Source organism: Python bivittatus, unplaced genomic scaffold (genome assembly GCF_059951505.1).
Source record: "Python bivittatus isolate LINGU-HERP-01145 unplaced genomic scaffold, Pbiv_v1 ctg000190_np1212, whole genome shotgun sequence".
In the NCBI taxonomy this organism is placed as follows: Eukaryota; Metazoa; Chordata; class Lepidosauria; order Squamata; family Pythonidae; genus Python; species Python bivittatus.
This window is the reverse complement of record NW_028277042.1, coordinates 10,795,372-10,819,137: the sequence shown is the minus strand read 5'-3', so window position 1 is coordinate 10,819,137 and position 23,766 is coordinate 10,795,372. Positions and strand designations below refer to the sequence as shown.

Below are 23,766 nucleotides of genomic sequence, written 5' to 3'. Positions count from 1 at the left end.
TTAACATCTTATCATCCTTTCTCCAAGAAGTGTGGAGACTGTAACTGGGGTCCTTCCTGGGAGCACCACGTGCTGTGGCCCGTGATTTAGCTCCATTCTGTGTAGCTCCTTCCCTACTAACACCACTACAGGCATCAAAGCAGAACATTTTTAGGAATTGGGCAACAGGCAAGCATCCTCTGAAAGGAAGTGGGTTGGAGAGAGAAAGCCTCTCTATTTCTCATGTACATCTTTTGCAAAACCAATCAGGATGTCCTAGTGTGAGTTTAAAAAAATATTTTTAAAGGAAACTGGCCCCTCCCAAAGAGGAGCTTGGGGATCTTGTTGACTCAGTAACAATCCTGTGCATGTTCTTGTTTTGTCCTGAAGTTCTCTTGGCTTTATACAAAGGCTATATGGACACATGATGGCCCTCCTTCATGCCACAGAGATACCAGCCAACCTGACAGGGACCAAGGCAAGATGGGTGGAGACCAGCCTGATTCCAAGCATGTTTCTTACTATATGCTTCCTGATTGGGGTCCCTGGGAATGGTCTCGTGGTCTGGACTATCCTTTCCACATTCCCCCAGCGCTCATTCACCATCGCCCTCATCCTGAACTTAGCTGTGGCTGACTTAATGGTAATGCTGACTGTGCCTTTCTGGATTTACTATTTTGTCAAAGACTGGGTTTTTGGAGACTTCATGTGCCGATTCCTCATATACCTTGTATATTTGACAGTCTATGCCAGCATCTTCTCCATCACGTTATTGAGCCTCCACCGCTTTGCTGTTGTGGTCCTTCCATTCGCTTCCCAAAGATGGCGGAAGCCAAGGGGGACGCATGTCGTACTGCTGGCTGTTTGGTTGCTAGCAGGGGTTTTCTCCTGCCCGAGCTTGATATTCTCATCCAGCCAGATGACCAAAGGGCAGTGCTCGGATGAGTTTTATGAGTTTGATGGCCAGCGCCTTGCAGTTAACATCGTGGAGACACTGTTTGCCTTTGTGATCCCTTTTGCTGTGTTGGCAGTCTGCTACACCTACGTGATGAGGAAGATTCGGACTCTGAAAAACCACAAGAAAATGAAAACTGGGAAGCTGATTGCTGCAGTAGTTGGAGCCTTCTTTGTTTGCTGGCTCCCTTATCATGTCTTAAACCTCATCATCATCTCTGCACTGTTGCTGAAATATGCCAAGCCGGAGGTGACCCAAGCTTTACTTGACTCCATTAAAACTTTAACAAACCTTCATGGGGCTGTGGCCTTTTTAAGCAGCTGCATCAACCCTATTCTTTATGCCTTTGCAGCGCGGAGTTTCCGTGGTGGGCTACGCGAGACAAACTTTGCGAAATTGTTTGAAAAAGTGCACAATGATACCGAGGAAAAATCAGCTAAGGACAATACTGTTTCCATGCAGACTCTGTAGTTGAGAAGGACAGGGAACAAACTGGGTAGTAAACTTATTTTCTGAGTTGAGCATAATCTCTGCGTCTAGAAAGGACTATAAGGGAAGGTTTCAGAGGTGTTGGGGATGGAGAAACTCAGGTGAGAATAAAGGTCTTCAGAGAACTATTTGAGGGACTTGAGGATATTGGCAATCCCATTATGGCAGTTTGGAGATTTTCTATTTTCTTCTGTGTGACTCATTTGATTGTTTCGTTGTTTTCCCCCTGTAGTTGTATTGCTCCTCTCCTCCTCCAGAGCAGTCGTACAGAAGAGATTAGTAATTTTTGCTTCTGAATTAACCGTGGCTTACTGTATCCAGGTCTAAACTAACTGTGGTTAGACCTTATTGGAGTTTAGAGAGATGTGCAAACATCAAACTTTAGCTTGTGAACCTGATTTGTTTGCTTAATTAAGCTGAATTAACTCATTTCTGGCTTATCCATAACAAAAGATACTTTTAATGGAAAAAATGAACTAAAAACTTCTAATCTTTCTTCAGGGGTATACCAGTGAAAAGATGACGGACAAACACAGTGTTTCCCCTTGCTGCTAAGTCATGGATTGTTTTTCCAGGGTTTGTCACAATTAGCTGAATTCATGCAACATATTAAATCACGATGGCTGAGTTCATACACCATGCTAAACCAACATCAAACTAGATTATAGTTCAGTGCAATGTATGGATGGCTTCAGTGACTCATGCATGACTACACAAAACCATATTTTAATGATGATCAGATCAATGTGAGGCAAAGAAATCCAACAAATGCAGCAAAGAGTGGTAGTATTACCATCCGAAGAGGACTTGATAAGAATCTGATGAGGTATTTTCTGAAAAAGACACTTCATGGAAATGTGGGTTTTGTGGGGATTCTTTGTGATTTGAGAGTGCAAGTTTCCTACTTTACTTTTGCAGTGCATTACTTCCTGTTGTAATTTCAAAATACTGTAGATTTTCCTTGTTGCTGTTTTGAGGAACAGTGGTGGTTAATAGAGAGGAGAAATGACTACCCGTTTTCTTGATATATATATGCTCTGGGACCAAATCCCATTGCACTTTAAGTGTTTAAAACAGTGAATTCAAACATCTGAACCCAGTTCCAACTGTTGATTGCTTTCTTTCTGCTTCTCAACACAATTGTTTCTCATTATTGTATTTAGAGATGGTGTATCGTTTATTCTGTATTTTATTCCGCACCACTTTGAACTGTTACAAGGAACGAACATAAAAAGCAGCTAGGGCAGTGTTTCTCAATCTTGGAACTTAAAGATGTGTGGACTTCAATTCCCAGAATTCCCCAGCCAGCCATGCCATGGCTGAGAAACACTGAGTTAGTGTCTAAGAGTGGGGCTGCTGCTGAGCATTGATGAATGCCCCCAGTTATCTCCTGTAATAGATGGTGTATTGCAAATAGGGCTGCCCCAGAAAATCCAGTTGGCTACTGCTATTGGAAACCAAATGGAAAATAATTCAGTTAGTATTTGTTTGAAACATATATGCAAATAAGCATATCACATTAGAGTATCTTTTTCTGACCTTCAGATGTGTTGGGCCTCCTTTCTGTTTTAATTCCCTCCCTCTCTTGCCTTCCCTTAATTCTGAATTTTAGACTGCCAGAAGAGAGTACACCTATTTACCTGTTCTTTGTTTAATTCAAGAAGGTTGAATTGAACAGATTACTTTGCTACTACAGAGGATGTGATGACAGCCACTCATTAATATGGATTAAAATAAATTGAATAAACCCTCACCAGGAGAGGGCATTTAATGTCATGGTGGTGCTGAATGTAGACTCAGTCTTAGCCTTTTGTGAAACAGGCTAGTTCCATGGTGTGACTCAGTAAATAAGGAATCAAAAATAAAATCGCCAATATCATCACCTCTTCATAGAAGTAAATGGTGAAACGTGGAATGCTGAACACAATTCTGGTCATTGCACATCAGGAAGAATATTAGAGAAAGTGCAAAAAACAGCATATTTCAGGGGTGGAGCAACTCCCTTCTGTGGAACGGTTACAAGTGTTGAGGCTTTTAATTTTTTTTTTAAGAGTAATGGACACCATGCTAAAATTATATGTAGAGAGGGAAAGTGGATAAGGAAATATTTTTCTCCCTCCAGCGTAATCTGCTGAAACTAAAAAGTAGGAGAGCCAATACAGATGAAAAGGAAGTGTGCTGCTTCATGTGGCTTGTAGTCAAACTGGAACTCACCATCAGAAGATAAAGTGATGGGCATCGGATTGACAGCTTTAAAGAAGATTAGATAAGCTGATGAAAGTTAAGGCTCTGTGTGGCTAGCAGTCAGGATACCTATACATTATCTTCAGGTCAAGAGCAAATATAGTTCTTGATAACGGTTGCTAGGAAACAAGAGCAGTAGGGCATTATGTCCTTAGGTTGGTTTCTCCTAGGCATCTAGGTGGCCATTAAAAAAACACAGGACTGGTCTAGATTGGCCAGTCCTCTGATCCATTATGGCTACTCTTATGAGTTTTTTTGCATATGTAAGTATTGTCATCTCAGTTTAAATCATGACATTCTTGTCTTTGTGTACCTATATTTGTGCATGCATACTCTCAAGTATAACTTAGCTCAGTGCGTGGAAAGATTTGGTTCAGGTGGAAAGATGTCTCTCAGGTCAGTCAAAGGAGCAAAAGGTGCTCTGCAAACCCTTCCCCCCATTTATAATATTCAAGGTGATCCTGGGACCACCGGACTTCTCCCTCCAGTCTGAAAACTGGCTTAGAAGAGTATTTGTGACAGTAGATTACTGGAAATAAGTATGATGTGATGCTGGTATGATTAAGAGGAACTCTTTTACTCCAAAATTACTGCCTGTAATGGATAAAGAGTGAAGTCTATCTCAAAGGTGTAATATAACCTATGAGTTGCTACAGTGCGAAACTACTAGGAGATAGAGAAAGCATTTCCCAACTCTGCATAACTAACAATTGCAGAAGACTCTTTTTTCACAAGACTCTTTCTCTTTCTTTCACAAGACTCTTAAGAAGTTCTAGATCTGAGTACAAAGGGGGAATCAGTTTAGGCTAACTGAGGTTATGAAACTACCTCCATGAACTCTGGCTGGGTGGCAGTTGCTTCCTCTTTCATGCCAGAACACTATTTTCAACTCTGCCCAGTACAGATGCTGAATTTCAGCGTTGCAGTCCGGAGAAAGGGGAATGTTGGTCATGTCACAAAAAGAGAGTTGGATTGCCTTTCTCCCTTAAGGACTGGAGTGATGATAACTTGCATACTAACCTCTTAGTAAGATCTGGTTTGGGTGCTTTCTTGCCAGTGAAGCATTTGCCAGGAATGTGGCAATATGAGAGGTGGTGCTCTTGATCCAGGGCTCCAGCCATAGTATTTTCTCCCTGCTCAATTACATCTGGTGCCAAGCTTTGTACCTACTGATTTTCAGATCTGCCAGCTTCTCTCTTTTAAGAGATACAAGAACCCAAACTAGCATTTTCCCCCAATATCCTTTTTGTATCAAGTGATTCCAAGTGACCAGATCAAAGACCTTTCACAGAATAAAACCCATCTGTTATTTACTTACTTACTTACTTACTTACTTACTTACTTATTTATTTATTTTCTCCCCTGCCCACCTCCCCCCAATATTTGCATCCCCAGTCCAGCTAGGTTTTTTTTTTAATTTACTTCCAACACTCAACCCTTGTGTTTATTTGAATTACTTAATTCACACACACACACACACACACACACACACACATTTTTTTATATTACTTAAGTTCAACATATTTTCTTTCTTTCTTTGCTACATGGAGAAACTTTCCACAATGTCACATCTGTGATTTAACTAATCAGTCTGATTTGTCCCTTCTTTCCTTCAACCACTGACCCCAAGGGAAGAGCCTTGAGGACTGCAGCTGGATGACGAAAGAGCTCCAAGTGGTTTGCTTTGGCTGTGACCTTCCCTTGACAGGCAGCAGCCTTCATAGGGGAAAAACAAGTACTGTATATACTTGTGGATAAGCCCATCTATGGATAAGCCAAACCCAATTTCTTGGGTGTATTTTGGAATCTAACATTTTTGGCTCATCCACAAGTATATACAATATCTGCTTTTCCAGGATAGAGTTAAATTGTTTTGGTTCTTAACCTTTAAGCCCCTGCTTGCTTTAACTGGCCTATTACTGTACAGTATATTGACTGAAAGTACAAAGCTAATGTAGTTCAGTGGTTAAGGCATGGGACTCTACTAAGGAGACCCAGGTTCTAGTCCCTATTCAGCAACAGAAGCTCAGAGGTGACATTAAACCACTGATTATCTCACAGCCCAAGCACTGTGGTGTAGTGGTGAAGGTACCGTCCTAAGACCAGAGACACCCAGGTTCTAGCCTACTGCCAGCCATGGAAACAACCATGGAAGGTCCCCATTTTTCTTAATCCCCGTCCGCTTCAGTTCCATTTACCTTGAAATTTGCCAGCAGCAGTTGCAGCTCATTCTGCGACCTCATCACTGCTATGTGGCTATCATAGAAGCTCTGGATGAAGAAGCTGAAGGAGGAGAATGAGGCTGCCCAAACACTTTGGAGAATGCAGGTTGTGTATTCACATCTTATGTGATTAAAATAGAAGTGCATCCTTTGATGTTGTTATTTATGACCTGCAGACTTCCAGTCTGGATATTGTTACCTACCCATGGAGAGCAGTTCAAAATGTCAACAGGTATAGCATCTTCGCATATCTTGTCCGATTGTATGGGCTGATGAAACTGTAGCGCACCTACTGTAGCCGATTCCAGATTTGAGCAAACTCTGGGTAAAGCGCCCTCTCATCCATTAACACATCCTGACAAGAGCCACCAGACACTTTGGTCTAGCTGTTGTTTTTATTTCCCACAATGCACCTAAAAACACAGCACCACATCAGGACTTTGGGAAAAAAAATTCAATGGCAGTTGGTCCTGGTCATTCAGCATTACTAAGAATGATGGAATTGTAAAAGGGAATCTCAAACATTGATAATGGGACCTGTCAGGCTCTGGCAGACACTGATTAACGTTGATAAGCTTTGCTGTTGTATTTCTACTTTGTGGACCCAACATTATGGTGAGGGATTTGACCTTTCAAGAACTGTACTGTTTAGATTCCGAAACTCTCACGAAACACCTTCTTCCACATTCTCCTAACTCAGATATCTAATAAGGTCCCATCCTCTCAGGAAGATAAATATTAAGGGACTAATGCAAAGTCTTTTCTGAGATGTCTCTACATCTAAGGCACTGCTTGCCTCAAGCAGCTCATATTTACAGTTTCTTTTCAGAAACGTACGTAGATGTTTCCTGAAGAGCAAACAAAGAACAGAAACTTAAAAGTCCCAGGAAATTTATATACACATATGCAAGAAAGAGAATTTTAATCATCGTTAGCTGAACTGAACAGTGTGCCCAGTTATATTTAGAACACTGAAACTGGAAAAGGTACTTGTGGATATGCAAAATAAAGAGAAAGTTGATATTTGTCCAGTTTAAAAGAAGTTCCTCCATCTGCCCCCACAAAATGGTGCAGTGCTTGTTGGCATACAGTAAGTTTCTCCACCTTGCTAGGGCTGCCAGCTGCAATCTGGGCAGGTCAGTGAATTCAGAGATGGTCGGGGAGACAGTTGGCAACAGCAGCTGAGGAACTCTCAGGCACATTTGGACTTGCTGAAGCAGAAGGGCAGCTCTGGAGCAGGGACCAAGATATTGCTAAAAATGGGATCATAATTCTCCGGTAGGACTTGAGGATTCTGCACCATGATTTCCAGCACATTATTGCAGATTTCTTTGGAGATGTCGCCACGCGAGTATAAGAACATGGAAATGTGGTCCTCGCTGGAGAAACAACATGAACAACAATTTCCAGAAGGGTAGCTGTTTTACAACTTTTACAGCAAATACAAGAAAGGCTTTTATGACCCCTTCAAGACTAACCTATCGATTTGATTATCACATCAGCTTTCACTTTATCAGAAACCCTGAGTAGAGACCCAAGGGGAGAAGTCTCACAGAGAGAGACACACACAAACACACACACACACACATACACAAACACCCCAGTGCCTTTTTCTTTGGCTTCTTCTTCTGACAACTCTGCAGGAAGGCCTTGGGATCAATAAAGAAGGAGTTTCTCTGTGGGATAGCTTATTTGCTATCAGCTTTCTCTACTGCTGTCTTCTCCAACCCCAGCCTGCCCTCTAGATACGCTGCAGGGCCAGCATGATCCTACCAGTGCAGCGTGCAGTCAGACTCTCAACTGGGAAACTCCTAGAAATTTTTTCACTTTGGGTTTGGGGATGGAACAATAGCTGAACAGAAAGATATTGTACTTATTTACCCAGGTTTGTAAGCTGTCTTCTCTAATGACCCTGGGTGGCTAATAACACTTATATGAAATCAAAAGCATCTGTAAAGATAACAAACACTTCACAATAAATAAAACTATCCAGTACCTTTAATGATGCCTAATAATCTCTAAGGGACTAGAGTCTGTCCTGGGTATTTTGTGTTAAAAGGACACTATACAGCAGTTTCTGGGCTTCTCATACAGTCCCCAAATGCAGATTTGATGCCAGAGGATGTTGCAATTAGAAGATGGGAAATTGTCCTTTTTTCACAACTTGAGCGCCCTACCTGATATCAGGATATTTTGACATGAATCCCAGCACTTCCAGGCCAAGCATAGAGGGATCCTTGACACTGATGAGCTGCTGCAGATCAGCAATGACTTTGAGGGTCAGTTTGTCCTCCTCCAAGCCCTGGGAAGGAAAGAAGGGCGGGCAGTTCAAAACCAATACGCTCCCTTCATCCCCCCAGTAAAATGGCCAACCTGCATAGCCTTGCTTCTTTGCTTGCATCCATCTCTCAAGGATTTCTCAGCCTTCCCAGGTAGCCCAGACAGGAAACACAACCAAATGAGATAATTGCACTGTATTGTAAGGCTGCATTAACAAAATCTTGCAAGTCCGAAAGTACAATTCTCCCGCCTTCTCCTTTGCAGCCCGAGAAACTAGGGAGGGTCTCTTCTGAGCCTCTTGCTCCATCCATTATGCAGCTGTGGGCTATGCCCTCTCTTATCTGACTGTTTCCTAGGCAGCATCTCTTTGCTCCATCTCTCAGGGTCTTTCTCACATACCATTACATGAGTCTACCTTGGAAGAAATTTGCATAGGGAGGTGTGAAAGTGGTAGTGGGGGAACCAGGTGCACTTCTGATCTTAGTTGTTTACATATGGACCCAGAGATTGTTAAGGCTATGGAATAGTAGTTATAGTATGAAATTGCTGTAGATTCCCCCCCCCCCCCCCATAGGACAAAAACCAAAACAGAAATAACCAAAGTAAAAAAATGTTCCAGCACTGGGCAGGAAGGATTGTATTACTACGCTCAAGATTTGCCATCTTATTTCAAGATATGATTGATTATTTATACAAATATTTTGATATTCTACAGGCTATGACGCATCAGGAAGATTTGTATAACAGGCCAAACCAGTTTAAGTAAAGACCAAGTAGCTTTATTCTTAAAGTAAGGTCAGCTTTGTTAGTTTCAAGACTGGTTCATTGTTTAAGTTTTCTTTTTTAATATTTTTGTGGCTTTGTGTGCAGGAAAACCCAGCCTGTTTGTTTACTTGATGGGTTAACATATGCTAATTCAGAAAACAAGAGAATTCAGTAGTCCAGTTAAATGTATTGTGGGCATGGGTGGGGAGACATGTGTGACATCATGCGCATCATGACATTATTTGGGCACCGACTTCATATGGCCACTTGAAAAAGGCTACTCACATCATGTATTTTACTCTTCACATTTTATTTATGACTTTGTAGTTTGGACTAACAAATGTAATTCCATCAGTTTGATTGTCTGATTACTTGTTTTTTTGACGTTCAAATAAATATAAATAAGTATATAAATAAATATGTACGATTGTACTTATAGTTGACTGTTCTTATAGCATGGATACTTTGTTGTAGTTTCTTTGGGCGTATGTCAACAGCTGCAAGTCTTCCTTGATTGCAGTAGATACAAATCTAATAAATAAATTAACAGTTTTTGCAATTCTCCCCTATATCACTTTGAAACTTTTGTTTTGTGGGTATGATATTGCAGTGTTGAGTTTTAATCCATTTTTAAAGCAGCATCATTAAACCATGCAGAACCGAACTAAGAAAGTATTGTGCTTGTTGCCTCTTCGGTTGTAGTAGCCATTTTTCCTTACTCTTGGTTGGCAAAGTCGGTCTGCCTCTCCCCAGAGATTCCCACCCCTTTTTTGGAGCATGTCTACACAGGCTGGAGAGGTTTCCCTCTCTCCTGTTCTCTCTCACCAGGGCACGGAAGAGTTCTTTGAGCTGAGAGGTATCCTGCAGCATCCTTGTGGACATCTTGCTCCTCTCCTTGGCTGTTCGGCACATCATCCGTTTCTGCAAGAGGGATGTCACATACTGGATCATAACCAGGTGCTCAGCTTCTGACAGCAGGTACTGGGTGGGCATTAAAGGGGGAAAGGAAAAGAGGCGTAATGTTTCTGGATATTGCAGAAATGAAATTTGTGAGTATGTTCCATCACTAACTAACCTGGATTGTGCTGAGGTGAAACCTAGGAATCTTCACAGAAGTGGGGGAGAACTGGCAGTTTGCAAATTGAATGTGACCTTTATGCCTCCCTAACTAGCTCACAGTTCTTCTTCTTCATCTGAACTATATAAGCCACTTGTCTATAGTCATGATATAACTAATTCCATTAAGCTGAGATCACGGGCAACTTTGCACATATGTTTTTAAAGTGTGCTGAACATCCTTTTGGAGCTAATACCTACAAATGTCATACATGAATGTGTCAAACAGGTTTAACATATAGACCTATACTCAGAAAGCCAGAATGCCCAAATAAATCTCTTCCATCTATCAAATGATGCTGAGCCAAAATTCAGCTCTGTTGCTACACAAGATGACATTCTTTTGAATGGACCTCACGGTTCCCACACTTATAGGAAATGTGCAGTTAGGAACCCAGTCAACTCAAGGCGCTGATTATTTTTTTATTTATGTTGAAAATGTATAAAATCATTTCTCAGTGGCAAAGGGACCCAGCAAATGTGCTGGAAATAAGCAAATCAATATTTGGTCAATTTTGTCTTCTATCTATCTATCTATCTATCTATCTATCTATCTATCTATCTATCTATCTATCTATCTATCTATCTAATCTCAATACAGCAAAAGTAATAAAACAAAACAACAATCCAAAACAATTAAAAATAATTACAATAATAATCAATACACTCTGCATCAATGTCCAAATAAATCTCTTCCATCTACAAACAGCCAACCAGCTAAGAGTTCAGGTGGCTGAACCAGTAGGGAAATACCCTAGGCTACTTTATATTTAGGGAAGGGATAATAATTCACATGAAGAAGATCCTGGCTTCAGTCTTGGCATCTCCAGGTAGAACAGGAATGGGCAACCTACAATCCTAAGGTCATGTGTGATGTTTGACTGAGTTTTAGGTACCCTTCTGTAAGTCATCAGTATAGGCCTCAGACAAGAATCACTTCTCCTCTCCCTGCAGCTTGGATGAGTGAGAGAAGAGGGTGTGAGAAATAAAATGAGAGAGAGAAAAAAGGATTATCTAAAAGGGGGGGGGGAGGGAATGATGAAAAAAAAAAGGATTTCCAACTTCTTTTGTCTCTGGTACCTCACTGCTTGTTTCCATTCCATCTGTCATATGGTATCCTACAGATTACTGTTGCAGGAATGCAATTTTCAACAGAAAAAGGCTACCCACTTTTAAGTTAGAAAGATTTAAGACAGCATCCTCTAATGTTCTTGTTCCTCTTTCTCTCATACGCACATAATGCAGTGGTCTAGAATCTCTTTGGGTGGGAGTGATGGTTTCCGCTTGTCTCTTGTTTTGGTAACAGACTCATCTGGTATCAGGCTGTGATGATCTCAGGATGGCTCTCACATAGGGCTTTCAGTAGCATATAGATCTTCCCCACCATTGACATCCCCAGATGTGACCAGGATCTTACCATGCTGACGTGTTTGTGAGTTCTGCAGAAACCTTCCGCATGCTTGTCTATCACCTCACATATGCTGTTCATCGGCTGAACGTCACCCAGCAACCACTGGTGGGAGGGCAACTGGACAAAGAGTGGCTGGAACAGACCATAAGAGAGACCAATTCTTATCCCCCTCTTGCTCCTTCTGAGAAGGAGCTCAGAAAGTAGCAAAAAGAGAAAATGCTGGTAATTTTTAAATAAAACTGCTGTCAATATGAGATGCAAGGCTATATAGAAAGAGCAACCAAGAAAGACATCTGCAAATGCAGAGGCTAAAAAACTGATTCGTTTGCCCTGAGCGTGATATTATAAAATGCATGGGAATTATTGGATGAACTGTTTATATCAACATTCAGTGAAATACAGCTTTGGGCGTTTGGCTTGTTTCAGCCTTATGTGCTACATAGGGTGTAGTCCTTGCTCCCCAAATAATGGTGGGTACTTGCACTAAGCAGCTGGAATCTGCTCGATTTTCTAACGGTTGTGCCCAATCTGTAGCAATCAGTGGTCTGGTTCACCTTGCAGGCTAAGCCATGAATTGTTTGATCATGGCGTATTGAATAACTGCTGTTACTTGGGTTCCCCCAACACCCTAAGTCAAAGCCAACCCAACCGCGGTGTGTGATCCTGGGTGAGGTGTACCTTCAAGTCAGCCAGCATTTCCTCCAGGAGAAGTTGGCATGCCTTCTTCTGGATTTTCTCCAGGGCAGCGTGCAGAGATGGTAGCATCCTGGCTGGCTCTTCAGATGGCACTCCATTGACAAACAAGACTGAGATGGAGGAGCTGCCAGGAGAGAAGAGAAATAATTAAGAAGAGCACGAAAATAGGCCTGGAAAGAGAGGCATGGACTGAGTGCCAGAGACAGACTTTGGGAATACCTGAGAGCCAAGCAGTTGTTGACAGTGGACAGCAAGTACGGTGTGTAGCACTCAGACACCCTGGGCTCTTGCTGAGGCACTTTGCAAAACTCCACCAGTTTCTCATACAGGCTGCAGAAAAGAACAATATACTTGTCACAAGGGGCCTTGCTCACCCAGAAGCCTTTGGTAAGGTCATAGCCAGAGTGGAACTGTCCATATAGTCACCCTACTTCCAGCTTGCAAGCCAATCCCCTTCTCCACACTGTTGTTCAACCACCAGTAAGTTGACCTAATGGTGACAGGACAAAGGTGGATCCAATTATGAGCCAAGAACTTGCAGAAAGGAATGTTCAACTTGATTCACCTCAAATGTGTCTGATACTCTTCCGCCGACTGAGGCGACATGCCAAGAAGAAGGTTATTTTGCATTTATAGCCATTCCAAGGGAGACTATTCAAAAATAGCAATATTGTAAGATAGTGGCTGGATTCATGATGGAAGTTTACCACCTATTAAGGTAGGCTGTGGGTTAACATCTTCTGATTATTAATCTTAAAACCTGCTAGCATACCAAATTCTTTTAATTTTCCCATTAATATTTCTATTTCCTTTAACGGATCTTCCAAAACCAGCACCAAATCATCAGAAAATGCCCTTAGCTTATATGTTTCTCTTTTAATCTTTACTCCCACAATTCTCTCATCTTCTCTCATATCTCTGTTCAGTACTTCAAGAACTAAAATAAACAGGAGCAGAGACAACAGGCATTCTTGTCTTGTCCCTTTTTGTATCTCACAGGGTTTTGTTAGTTCTCCATTAGCAATTATTTGTGCTCTCTGTGAGGTATAAATTGATCTCACCCAGTGAAGCGGCAACATTTTCTGGCTTGACTCACATCTTACAAGATAGTGGCAAATTCACCTGAGAGTACTGTAAGATTTTGACCTGTCTTTTAACACTTAAAAAAAAGTTTACATTTGAATTTAATTTGGGGTTTCACTAACACTAGGTAGGATTATGCCAGCCCCACTTGGTAGACCAGACTATGAAATCAACTCCACAGGAAGGCTAAAACTACTTTTATTGAGATTGACTATAATAACAGAATCTTGGAAGTCTGATGGTGCTGGACCTCCTCCTCCTTATGATACCCCAGTGAATTAGGGAGTGTCAGTCTGAGTTGCCTCCAAATGTTATCTGGCTGTTCTAGACTTAAAAAATGCTTCAGCCCCATTTGCCTAGACAACAGCTTCTGCATATCTCCATCAAGGACATCTTCCTTTCTCTCTACAGATTATGACTTTGTAGTTTGTAATAACAACTGTTTATTTTGCAATTTTCCATTATAGCATCATGAAATTTTTATTTTTGTGGGCATGAATTTTCCATTGCCAACCTTGGCACCTGTGATAGGTTTGCTAAGTTTAATTCTTTATGGAAATTGATTACACTGGACAAAATATCTGAGGAACTTAAAGTTGCTTTGTGCCCAATTTTATATTTTTCTGGAAAAATTGTTCATATATTTTGTACCTGTTGATTCTAAATAGGTATTGGAAAAAGGCATGCTTGTTTCCATATAGACAGTAATATCAACTTTCCCTTTTATAAACTAGGTTCTACTGATGTTGGAGTTATCCTGAAAATTGCAATATTTATTTTATTTATATTTATTTATATTTCAAATTTAGTCACTGCCCATCTCACTTAATGAGCGACTCTTGTACCTATTAAATATCTTGTGTTATTCAAGTCTTTCCAAACTTATATCTTGCAGAAGCATTTGGGCTTCAACCAATTAGGAATCTGGGGAGTGGTAGTTAGAACAGAGATCACCAAGTGGAGAAGGTGGGATTATATTTTGAATGGCTTTGATCTCTGGCAACTCTGAAAAGTTATGGATGTGAAACCATGATGCTGTACTTAAACATGTTGGTTAATGATTATCTGTTATAAATGGAAAGGTTTAAAGTAGTTAAAAATAAAAGAATTGTGGACTTTAGGGGCACAAGGGCTGGTTAAAAGAATTATTATCACTGAAAAGAAAAAATTACACCTGATTTGCAACAATGGATTATTGATATGTACTGCTGACAACATTTGAATTAGGGTTTTTTTCCCCCCTACCAGGATGATCAACAATTGCTGAGGAAAGTGGTCAATTATTTCAAAATTTGCTTCAGAATATAATGCTTATTCATTGTATGTTATATTGTTCATACTGTTCTAGATCATGTTACTCATACTGATGGACTTTTTCTTCTGTTAGTTTGCTATAATAAAATAATCTGCATTTTTAATTAAATTGATTAAATGGATGGTGTTGATGATATAATCTGAAGACATCCCATTCCCACAGGGGCAACGCAGCCTCAGTACCATTCCCAAGAATGATAATTGAATATTAAATATTAACCAATCAGACGTTTGTGATGCAGTTGCTACAGGTTGGACCCAAAGATCTTTCTCCTGCTGTGTTGATGTTATAGATCCATCCTGTCTTTTGGAACTAGTTGGAGTACAAGATGAAACTGACCTGCCCAAAAAGACCTCCAACTCTCCCAAAGCCATTTCAAGAACTTTCTGCTGGAAAATACCGGAGATGAGCGATGCCACCCGAATGTTTTCATCAAGCATCTGAGATATTTAATGGGAGAGAGAGAAACAAACAGATGGGGAATCAAACTCATGGCTTGGCTTCTACAGTTGAAAAATATCATCTTTGTTCAATTAGCTAAGTCTTCTCCTTTCCTCCCCAATTTCTCCTAACCTGCATGGCAATGATAGGCAGATTGGTCTGGAAGAAGCCTCGATAGTCAGATTCAGGTTCCTTTTCACAAAGCCATTCTTTAAACTCCATTTCTAGTGCCTTCTGCATCCATTCTGCAATACTAGCCTAGAGGAAAAAAACAAAAGGGGACCAGGTCATCCTGAACCTTTGAAATGAACTCAAGGACCAGGCATTTTAGGGCTCTTCGCCTGTTCCAAATTCATTTGTCTCATTCAGTCTCCTTAAATGTGAATGACACCCCCCAATCAACTGTCCCCCCCCCCTGCAAAAATAAACTGTCACAAACAGTGTGGTTCCTTGGCTTTGCTGCCATCTTTCTATTTTCAGTTGTCTCCACTGCAGTAAAATGGCTATATTTGCAGAATATACTTTTCCTTTTCTTTGTATATAATTTTTATTAAAACTTTAAAAAGAGACGATAAAAACAAATACAAACTAATATAAAGTAAGGAAGAAAAAAGGAAAAGAAAGAAGTCCAAGAGAAAGCAAAAGTGCAAGAAAAGGGAAAAAAAGTTAAAGAAAAAGAGGAAAGAAAAAAGATACAAAAAGTGGCTTCCGATATTCTTCACAATACAATTATATTTTAACCTCTCTCTCTAAAGATACAGGTAGTTCCCGGGTTAACAAAGCCTGGTTTAAGGATGACCCATAGTTAAGAACGGAGCCTACTGTAGCCTGTAGCAAAATTTGAGTTAAATACACAATGGTTCAAATTAATTATACAATACTACTTATACAGTATGATACAATCATACTGGTCCGGCTTACATACAAATTCGACTTAAGGACAGACCTTGGGAATGGAACTCGTTCTTAAACTGTACATCATAATACGCAGAACATACTCTTCCCATGATTAATTTGATCACATTTTACTTAATTAACCCAGCTTTCTACGTTGGTGTAACACAGAATCGTAGAATGCATAAACTGAAGAGACTTAGAAATCATCCAGTCTAACGCCATCTCAGGGCTGGTATCCTCCTGAGCAGCGTTTCTTAAAGGGTGGTCCTAGGACCCCTGGGGATCCCCCAAGACCCTTTCAGGAGTCTGCAAAATCCAAATTATTTGCCAGCCTATGTTGAAAAATAATACAATATTAAAATCCTTTCAAACAATCATGAGAAACAGTGAATGCATCCATTTTAATTTTTAATACAGTAAATATCGATAAATATAACCCATACCAACAAAAGTTCTTTTGGGGTACTCCATAATTTTTAAAAGTGGGAAGGGGTCCTGAGAGAAAGAAATTTAAGAAACACTGCACCAGACCAGTCCTAATGACAGGTGGCCATCTGGCTTGTACGAAAACCTCCAGCAAGGGGAGATTCACCATTGTTCTAGGAGGATACTTAGCAGCTCTCATGTCAGGAAATGCTTCCTGATCCTAAACCGGAAACTAACCATACAATCTGGATTTGCACACCAGAGTCAAGTATTGTACAGTTTGACACTTCGTGGTTCAGTGTGTGGTGCAAACACAGCCACTGTGCTGAAACCATAAACCTGTGCACCCTAGATGTTGTTGGGGCCAAGATTGGCTGTGGCTTATGGGAACTGGAATCCAGTTATATCGGATGGGCATTCAGAATATTCTGCCATACAAATACATACAGGAAGAACTTGGCAATTCAGATACTGCTGCTTCCGGACAAAAGTCACTTGAGGGTCATTTCCCCCCATCTTTTTGTTTAAAACAGGGATCATTTTCTCTAAAACTTTCTCTGTCCTTCCTAAAACAAGTTTCTGCTAGTTTAGTCAAGATTTTTTTATATAGCACCAGAACTAATAAGAGCTGGGCTTTGCATATGGAATGAGAATCAGAGTTCTGGGAGCTGCAAAACTCAGCCCATCTCCCTGTGGCCACAGAACCCCCAAGAAGTTGATCCACTATGGGTCAACTTTGGGTTGGGGTGTGGATCAAGATTCCCGGAGGCTTGAACTCATTCTTTCTAATGATAATGTTAGGATAAACTGCAATAATGTGGCTTGCCACATGGGGCAGTGGTAAGCAATTTGGATGTAGATAGTAGAGAGTATTTGAATACGCTCCCAGCATCTCCAATGGAAAGCATTGGAGGAAAAGATCTTGCTTAAAATCTTGGATCACATCAAATAATCCCTTCTCACAGTAGCTCACAAACTGCAAGTCTAATCACTACTAAGACATACAGACCTCCTTCCGTGTCCACAGGCACTTGGATTTCCAAAACCCTGACCCTGATCTTCTAACTCACCTGTACTTTCCCCAGGTAAGTCTCCTCTAGATAGCCTATTGTATCTGCTGGAAGCAGAGGACCCAAGGTTGAGATGTCCACTTCAGGAAGTAGATCTGCGTGAGCCATCATTTCAGAACTGCAGAAAAACAGAAAAATAGGAAATGTCAGGACAAAAATGCCTAAGTAAATTTTCAGCAGCCTCCTGCAACATGCCAGGCTGCGTAAGATATACCATAAGTAGAATTTTAACATGCACCCATATAGGATTTCTTCTATACAGGCATAATGGACTATGCATACATATGGGTACTGGAATCATCAATATCACTTCCGATACCTCTTCCTAAAAACACTGGAAATGTCTTTGCCCTCATGGCCTTCAGCACACGCTAGCAAGGGCACCAACCTTGGGTAAACATGAATTGCCCAGTGGAGAAGAGCAAAGATCTCTTGTTTGTCTAGGTCCCAGGTAAGAATATGATGCAGGTGATTGGCAAGGCCTTGATGGAACATGGTGGCAAAGGCTGTAAGGATGTTGTAATGAGGAGGGCAGCACTGGACCATCAAATCTTTCACAATGCGTAATTCAGCTAGAATGTTACTCTGCAAGGATGCCAAGTGGCTAGTAAGCCACTGGCCTTGAGTGTTGTTTGGCTCAGCCTGGAAATAGGCAGCTATGACAGTATCTTGGATGACTTGGAAGAATTTCCTTCTCCAACATTTTGGGCGTCCTGGTGGGAGGAAGCCATGGGGCTGGGACCTCAGCAGCACGATAGCATCTATGCCTTCCTCTCGCTCAATGATTCGCAGAGCTGATACAAAAAGGGATGGGTCCTCTGACACCACTTTTGTGGCATGGGCAACAGTGTCCCACAGATGCTGGGCCAAGGCATCGTTCAGTTCCAGGAGACCTCCAAAATAGGATTCAACGCTGGCCAGGTGCAAAGGACTGAGCAGGCTGCGGCTATACAACTGGGATAGGATGTTATCCCGTAAACTCTCCAGGTCCATGAGCCCTAGGTGAGCTTTCAAGAGGTGCTGGCTTTGTAAGAGATTGAAGGCTTCCGAAAGGAGTTGAGGTACTGCAGGGGGAAGAGAAAAAGACAGGGAATGAGCTGAACTTTTCCAAATGGAAACTTCTAGAAGGAAGAGGAAATAAAGACAATATTGAACAGTGGTTAGTATACTGAGCAGAGGAAAGACATACATACTTTCAATTCCTTAGAAGAGAAATGGGGTAAAAAATAAGCCAATCAATAAGCATCATCTGTTGAAGAGAAGTCACAGACATAATAATTAGCCATTCCATTAGCTTGGCCTCCAAATGTGGATTCAACCCTCTGTCCCTCCATCCCCAGTTTTTGCCTGTGAAGTTTCCCCTTTAATTTCATGTTAGATTTCCACTTCTTTTTACATTTGATATAAAAACAATATATAAACATTGGGCTCCAGTGGGAAATTCATTCTTATTCTTTCAAAACTGTACTTAAATTTTATAGTGATCAAGAAATCGTTGAAAATAAAAAAGAAAGGAAAAAAAAGAAAACAGAAACTCCTCTGATGTAATGAGGAGTATATAAACTACCATTCCTGGTTTGGGGCAAACATTCAAGATATGCCTATGCAAAGGTTTTGGGACTGAAGGCCACATTTGGACTTTGAGTCAGGAGCCTCACTCCAAAAGATTGTTGGGGCCAAAAGAAGAATTAAATTCGATGTTACTGACATTTAATTAAGATTGAATTAATAATAAAATCCAGTTAGTAAGACTACTCCTCATGTTCTTAATACTTCCCCTTGCCTTGAAGCAAATATTTATATATAATCCAGTGACCATTTTTGAAAGGGCTCTGGAACTAAATCTAAGGTTTTAGTGGGGCTAGGAAGGTATTCAGGTTGTGTGCTTCTGTGTTAAGGCTTCCCCGCCTGCGGCTGTCTGCCGCAAAATGGCTACAATGCATTTCAGAATAGCATAGCACAGTGTTGTCCAAACTTGGCCAATTTAAGATGAGTGGACTTCAACTCCCAGAATTCCCCAGCCAGCATGGCTGGCTGGGGAATTCTGGGAGTTGAAGTCCACTCATCTTAAAGTGGTCAAGTTTGGACAACACTGGCATAGCAAGACGAAGGGGCCTTGCTAGGAGCCAGTCACCTGAGAAAAGCTGGGGCAACATCTGGACCACTGCCTCTAGCTGGGTGTGCTTCACGGCCAGTTCTCGTAGCTGCTGTAAGCTCCGAAAAGAATCGATGCATGATGCCAGTTCCTTCTGTACATTCCCCAGCTCTTGTTGTACATGTTGGGCATCTGCGAGGGCAGAATGCAGCTCCTCCAAGCCTGTGCTCATGCCCTCCAGGTAGGACTGAAGAGTGCACTAGAGGCAAAGCCAGATGTAAGTGATTACAGTTTATGGGCAATGTAAAAGACAGACCCACATTTAGCTTCCTCCTTCTTTCTTTTCTGCCTCCTCCCTTTTATTTTTATAGTTCATGTTCATAAACTCCTTAGATTTTGGTTAAAGAAAAAGATATGTGTGTGCACCGTTTAAGTACAGTAACTAAATAAATGTGTTTGAAGGCTTGATCCCAAGAATAAAAATAAATGGATAAGGAGTATGTTTTGAGGGATCCCTGTGTAAGCACCCGGTTCCTGCCAATCTTAGAAAGTCTTGGAGAGATTGAGCATTAGATAAAACCTCATCCTGAATAAGAGGACAATTTCTGAGTACCTTATTTTTTATTGAAACTTTTAAAAGAGAAGATAAAAACTAATACAAACTAATGTCAAGTAAAAGAAGAAGAAAAGAGAAAAAGAAAGAAAGCAAAGAGAAAGTAAAAAGTGCAAGGAAAGAAAAAAGTGAAAGAAAAATAGAGAAAAAGATAGAAACAGTGGCTTTTGATATTCTTCACAGCAGTTATAAGTACAATGATATTTTAACCTCTCTCTCTAAAGTCACATCATAATACTCTTCTTTCTATAATCAATCCTATCTAATCATCAAAACCATAAATCACAAGTTCATTTTTTTCCATTTTTACACAAGTTCATAAGAGGCTTCTAGTCACCAATAAACATAGTGTCTTTTCTCTAATCAAAGAAGTTAGTTTATCATCTCAGCAAGATCTGTCAGTTTCACCAACCATTTCTCCATAGTAGGTAGTGTCGAATAATTTCTGGGTACTTTAAGAAGGATTCAAACCAACCAGAAACAAACTGGGACAGGTTTGTTCCATAAAAGGCAACAAATATGATCTTGGGACTATAAACTAATTCCAACCAGAAAGACTAAAGGAACAAGCTATGCTTAGCCTGGAAAAAAATTAAACTCAATACAGGTAGTCCTCATTTAGCGATTGCCTTGTTTAGCGACTATTTGCAGTTACGATGGTGATAAAAAAGTAACTTTATGACCAATTCTCACATTTCTGACCTTCACAGGTCTCTAAAGCAAAGGAAAGCTGAAGTAAGATCATAAGCACAGTCGAGGTTTCACTTAGCGCCACTTTGCTTAACAACCAAGTTGCCAGTCCCAATTGTGGTTGCTAAATGAGGACGACCTGTAGAGCTTGTCAAATAACTGTAGGGATCATACAGGAGAAGACTGCAATTCATTCTGGAGTGCAAGGCATGGAAAAAGCTCTTAAGTTACAGAAAAGCAGATTTGGGTTGACTGTTAAGAAAACTTTCTGATAATAAAAGTCTGACAGTGGAAGCAATGATGGAGGGAAACAGTGACTAAGATTTCTTTCTCTGGATGGGTGCAATCAGAGATTGGATAGCCATCTGTTGGGGGAGTGTTAACAGAGGCATCTGTGAGAGGGGTCGGGGGGAAACAGAAACAGTATCGTGCTGTTGCGACCCAAACTCTGCCCCTATTATAGTGGGTTATAATGCATCTGTGCTCTAATTTAGCTTCCCCTATTGGGCGGGGGGTTGGACTTGAAGCCTTAGAAGACTTCTTCCAACGCTCTTGGTCCACGATTCTATGCGGTTACCCTGCCACGGTTACCCACCTTTATGCGGGACTGGATGAATCTGTTGCGCTGCCTCTCCCGAATCTGATACTGCCCGAGACCACCCAGCTTGTCTGGTCGGTAAAACACCCCAGATGCCCACTTTAAGGCAGCCCCTCTGGCTAGCTTCTCTGCTTTTTCCAGTTCTGGCCATTCCCCATCTAAGGCAACAAAAATGAAATGAAATGAAATGAAATTCCAGGCCGTGTGTCTTTAACCAGACAGGAATATCTCATCCAAGGATGCAGGAAGGAAACAGGAAGTGAATGCATAACTTCGCAGCTGATGGGCCAAAGGGAACAACCGTTGGCTGTGGTTCCTGAGTCTTGAAACGTGAAGGGTCCCTGTGGGAGGGGTTCCTGGCTACACAGATGAGGCTGTTTTTTAGGGGGGCTTGGGGGAGAAGGTGACTGTAGAGTTGAAGCTATTCCCACCATGGTAAGAATGCAATGAAAATGCAGACTCCCAGGACTGGTCAGACAAGCAGGACCCCAAAGAGAATTAAATGATAGGCCTGGTGTCAATATATCTGGGATGACCAAAGTTTATCGGGACCTGCTCGGGCTGAGTTGTCCCTCAACAAAAAATTTTAAAGTGCGAGATGGAGGAGGTTTGTGGAACGACACCAAATTAAAGTATGTCGAACTTTCCATTCCAGTATAAATCAGATTCCGCTTTTGCCCTGGCCCCAGCCACTAAGTTTTGGAACCGGGTTCCTGCCCACCCCTCTAATGAATCCAATTACCTTATTGCTGTTCCTGCTACGGGAAACTGAAAAGGAGGAAGAAGGCAGATCGACATAGGTGGGAGACTTGTGTATTCGGCTGAGGCTTACTAGAAAGGGTTACGTATCTCGCTCTGCCCCTAAACAGCCCCCAAGATCTTGACCCTGCATTTCCCGATGGTTACCTCTGGGACTGGTGGAACCGTTGTCCTCTGAAGACATCCCCATGGTTTCAGTTGCAGCAGGAGACACCGGTTCAAAGCTTAGGACTGGACTGGGCTGTGCAGAGGAAGCCGAGGCAGTGATTACGGTTTCCGTCAGTGATCCTATTCCCAGCTCCTCTGGGGCTTGTTCTGTAACACTGCAGCAGATACACTCAGGATGTTGGAATAGGAAGGCGGGGAAAACAGCAAATCTACCGGTCAGTTTCATTCTTAGGGAATGCAGATGAAGCAGCACAAAACAGCTCTGCGCATCAATGCCCCTGCTGGCTTTTGACCACAGCAAGCGTGCACGCATCCTGGTCGCCAGAATCCACACACCTTTCTTATTCTGCTTTGCACAGGCCCTGATGGTAGATACCCTGCAGCTTCTGCATGAACATTTTGTTTATTTCTAAACATTCAGGCCAACTATCGCAGTACTCAAGAGGCTGCGTGGTGGACGTTGCCATTTCTGGAACCTAACACAGCCCGTGGAAACATGTAAATTTCCTCCCTTTTCATTAAGACAAGGGATTCGTGTCCCATGCATTCTATTACCAAATAAATTGAAATACTTCTTTCTTCTCAGACAGGATCATTTAAGCAACCTGAATAGACAAAGCTCCAAAACAGAACCACACACAGTATATAAATAATTTCAGCCAGGCCATTTCTACATAGTTAGAGGTACCTGTGTTGTTTTCTTCACTTCCAGACCATTCTTAGACTGTAGAATTCTGCTTCCCACCCTGAAATGCGGCACAAGATAATTAGCTTGTGGATTGCGATGCCTGGCGTTATCTGGGAATTACATTCCAGACCGTAACTTAATTGCACTGCTATCCAGGCAGATAACCAGCTCTACCCAAGCCACTTGCAACTATCGATTTTCAAGTCAGCCGGAAGCAATTAATGTGTGAGAACACTGATAACTGGAAAACACACATGCTAACAAGGAGAGAGAGAGAGCACACGCAAACTCTTCTGGCGTAGGTGAAAATGCCACACTCCAAGGATGGTGTGTTCACTGCTCTGATGCAAAGGCATTCAGAGAACAAGATTTTGGATTTGTCAGGTATTGCTGTGTTTTAGAAATCTGTTTGGGAAAAGTACTGTGGCTCTGTAATGGTTGCATATAAAGTATTTATCCCTTCTGTTCTGCTTATTTTTGCAACCATTGTATTACATAGATCATCCAGGGTTGGCCGGTGGGAAACAGAATCTGGGGACAAATATCTTGGAAAGAGTGTTCTTCATTAGAAAATGTGCTTATTCCTGAGAAGGAGGCATGCATAAGGGATTGGGCTAAACCCGACGGTGTAACTGACCGCTCTGAGCCCCTGTAATTGACCAATGCTATGACATTTTAACATTTTTGGTTGAAAATCTATTCGGACTGATCTGTGGGGCATTTTGTGGAAAAGAAGAACATTAATTAAATTTTATTAAGAATGGAA

General features: G+C 41.4%; 2 protein-coding genes across 3 annotated transcripts; one reads left to right on the top strand and one right to left on the bottom strand.

Annotated features, from left to right (window-relative positions):
- Positions 1-403: 403 nt before the first annotated feature.
- Positions 404-1,502, top strand: LOC103053818 (leukotriene B4 receptor 1-like). Its single transcript, XM_007421090.2, has one exon. The coding sequence runs from the start codon at positions 404-406 to the stop codon at positions 1,403-1,405; it is 1,002 nt and encodes a 333-aa protein (XP_007421152.2). The 3' UTR covers positions 1,406-1,502.
- A 4,768-nt stretch (positions 1,503-6,270) lies between these two features.
- On the bottom strand, positions 6,271-23,128 carry EXOC3L1 (exocyst complex component 3 like 1). 2 transcript variants are annotated; one of them, XM_025169348.2, is made up of 14 exons: positions 23,001-23,128; positions 22,292-22,467; positions 21,383-21,543; positions 19,524-19,743; positions 17,778-18,453; positions 17,390-17,507; positions 15,129-15,254; positions 14,895-14,995; positions 12,377-12,487; positions 12,140-12,281; positions 11,468-11,593; positions 9,760-9,915; positions 8,067-8,191; positions 6,271-7,268 (listed from the first exon to the last, which is right to left on the bottom strand). In XM_025169348.2, exons 2-14 carry the CDS (start codon positions 22,332-22,334, stop codon positions 7,082-7,084), a joined length of 2,292 nt encoding a protein of 763 aa, XP_025025116.1. In that variant the 5' UTR covers positions 22,335-22,467; positions 23,001-23,128; the 3' UTR covers positions 6,271-7,081. The 2 variants fall into 2 exon arrangements, with proteins under 2 accessions (XP_025025116.1, XP_007421133.2); XM_007421071.4 differs by lacking the exon at positions 23,001-23,128 and having other exon boundaries at positions 22,292-22,983.
- Between the last annotated feature and the right edge of the window lie 638 nt (positions 23,129-23,766).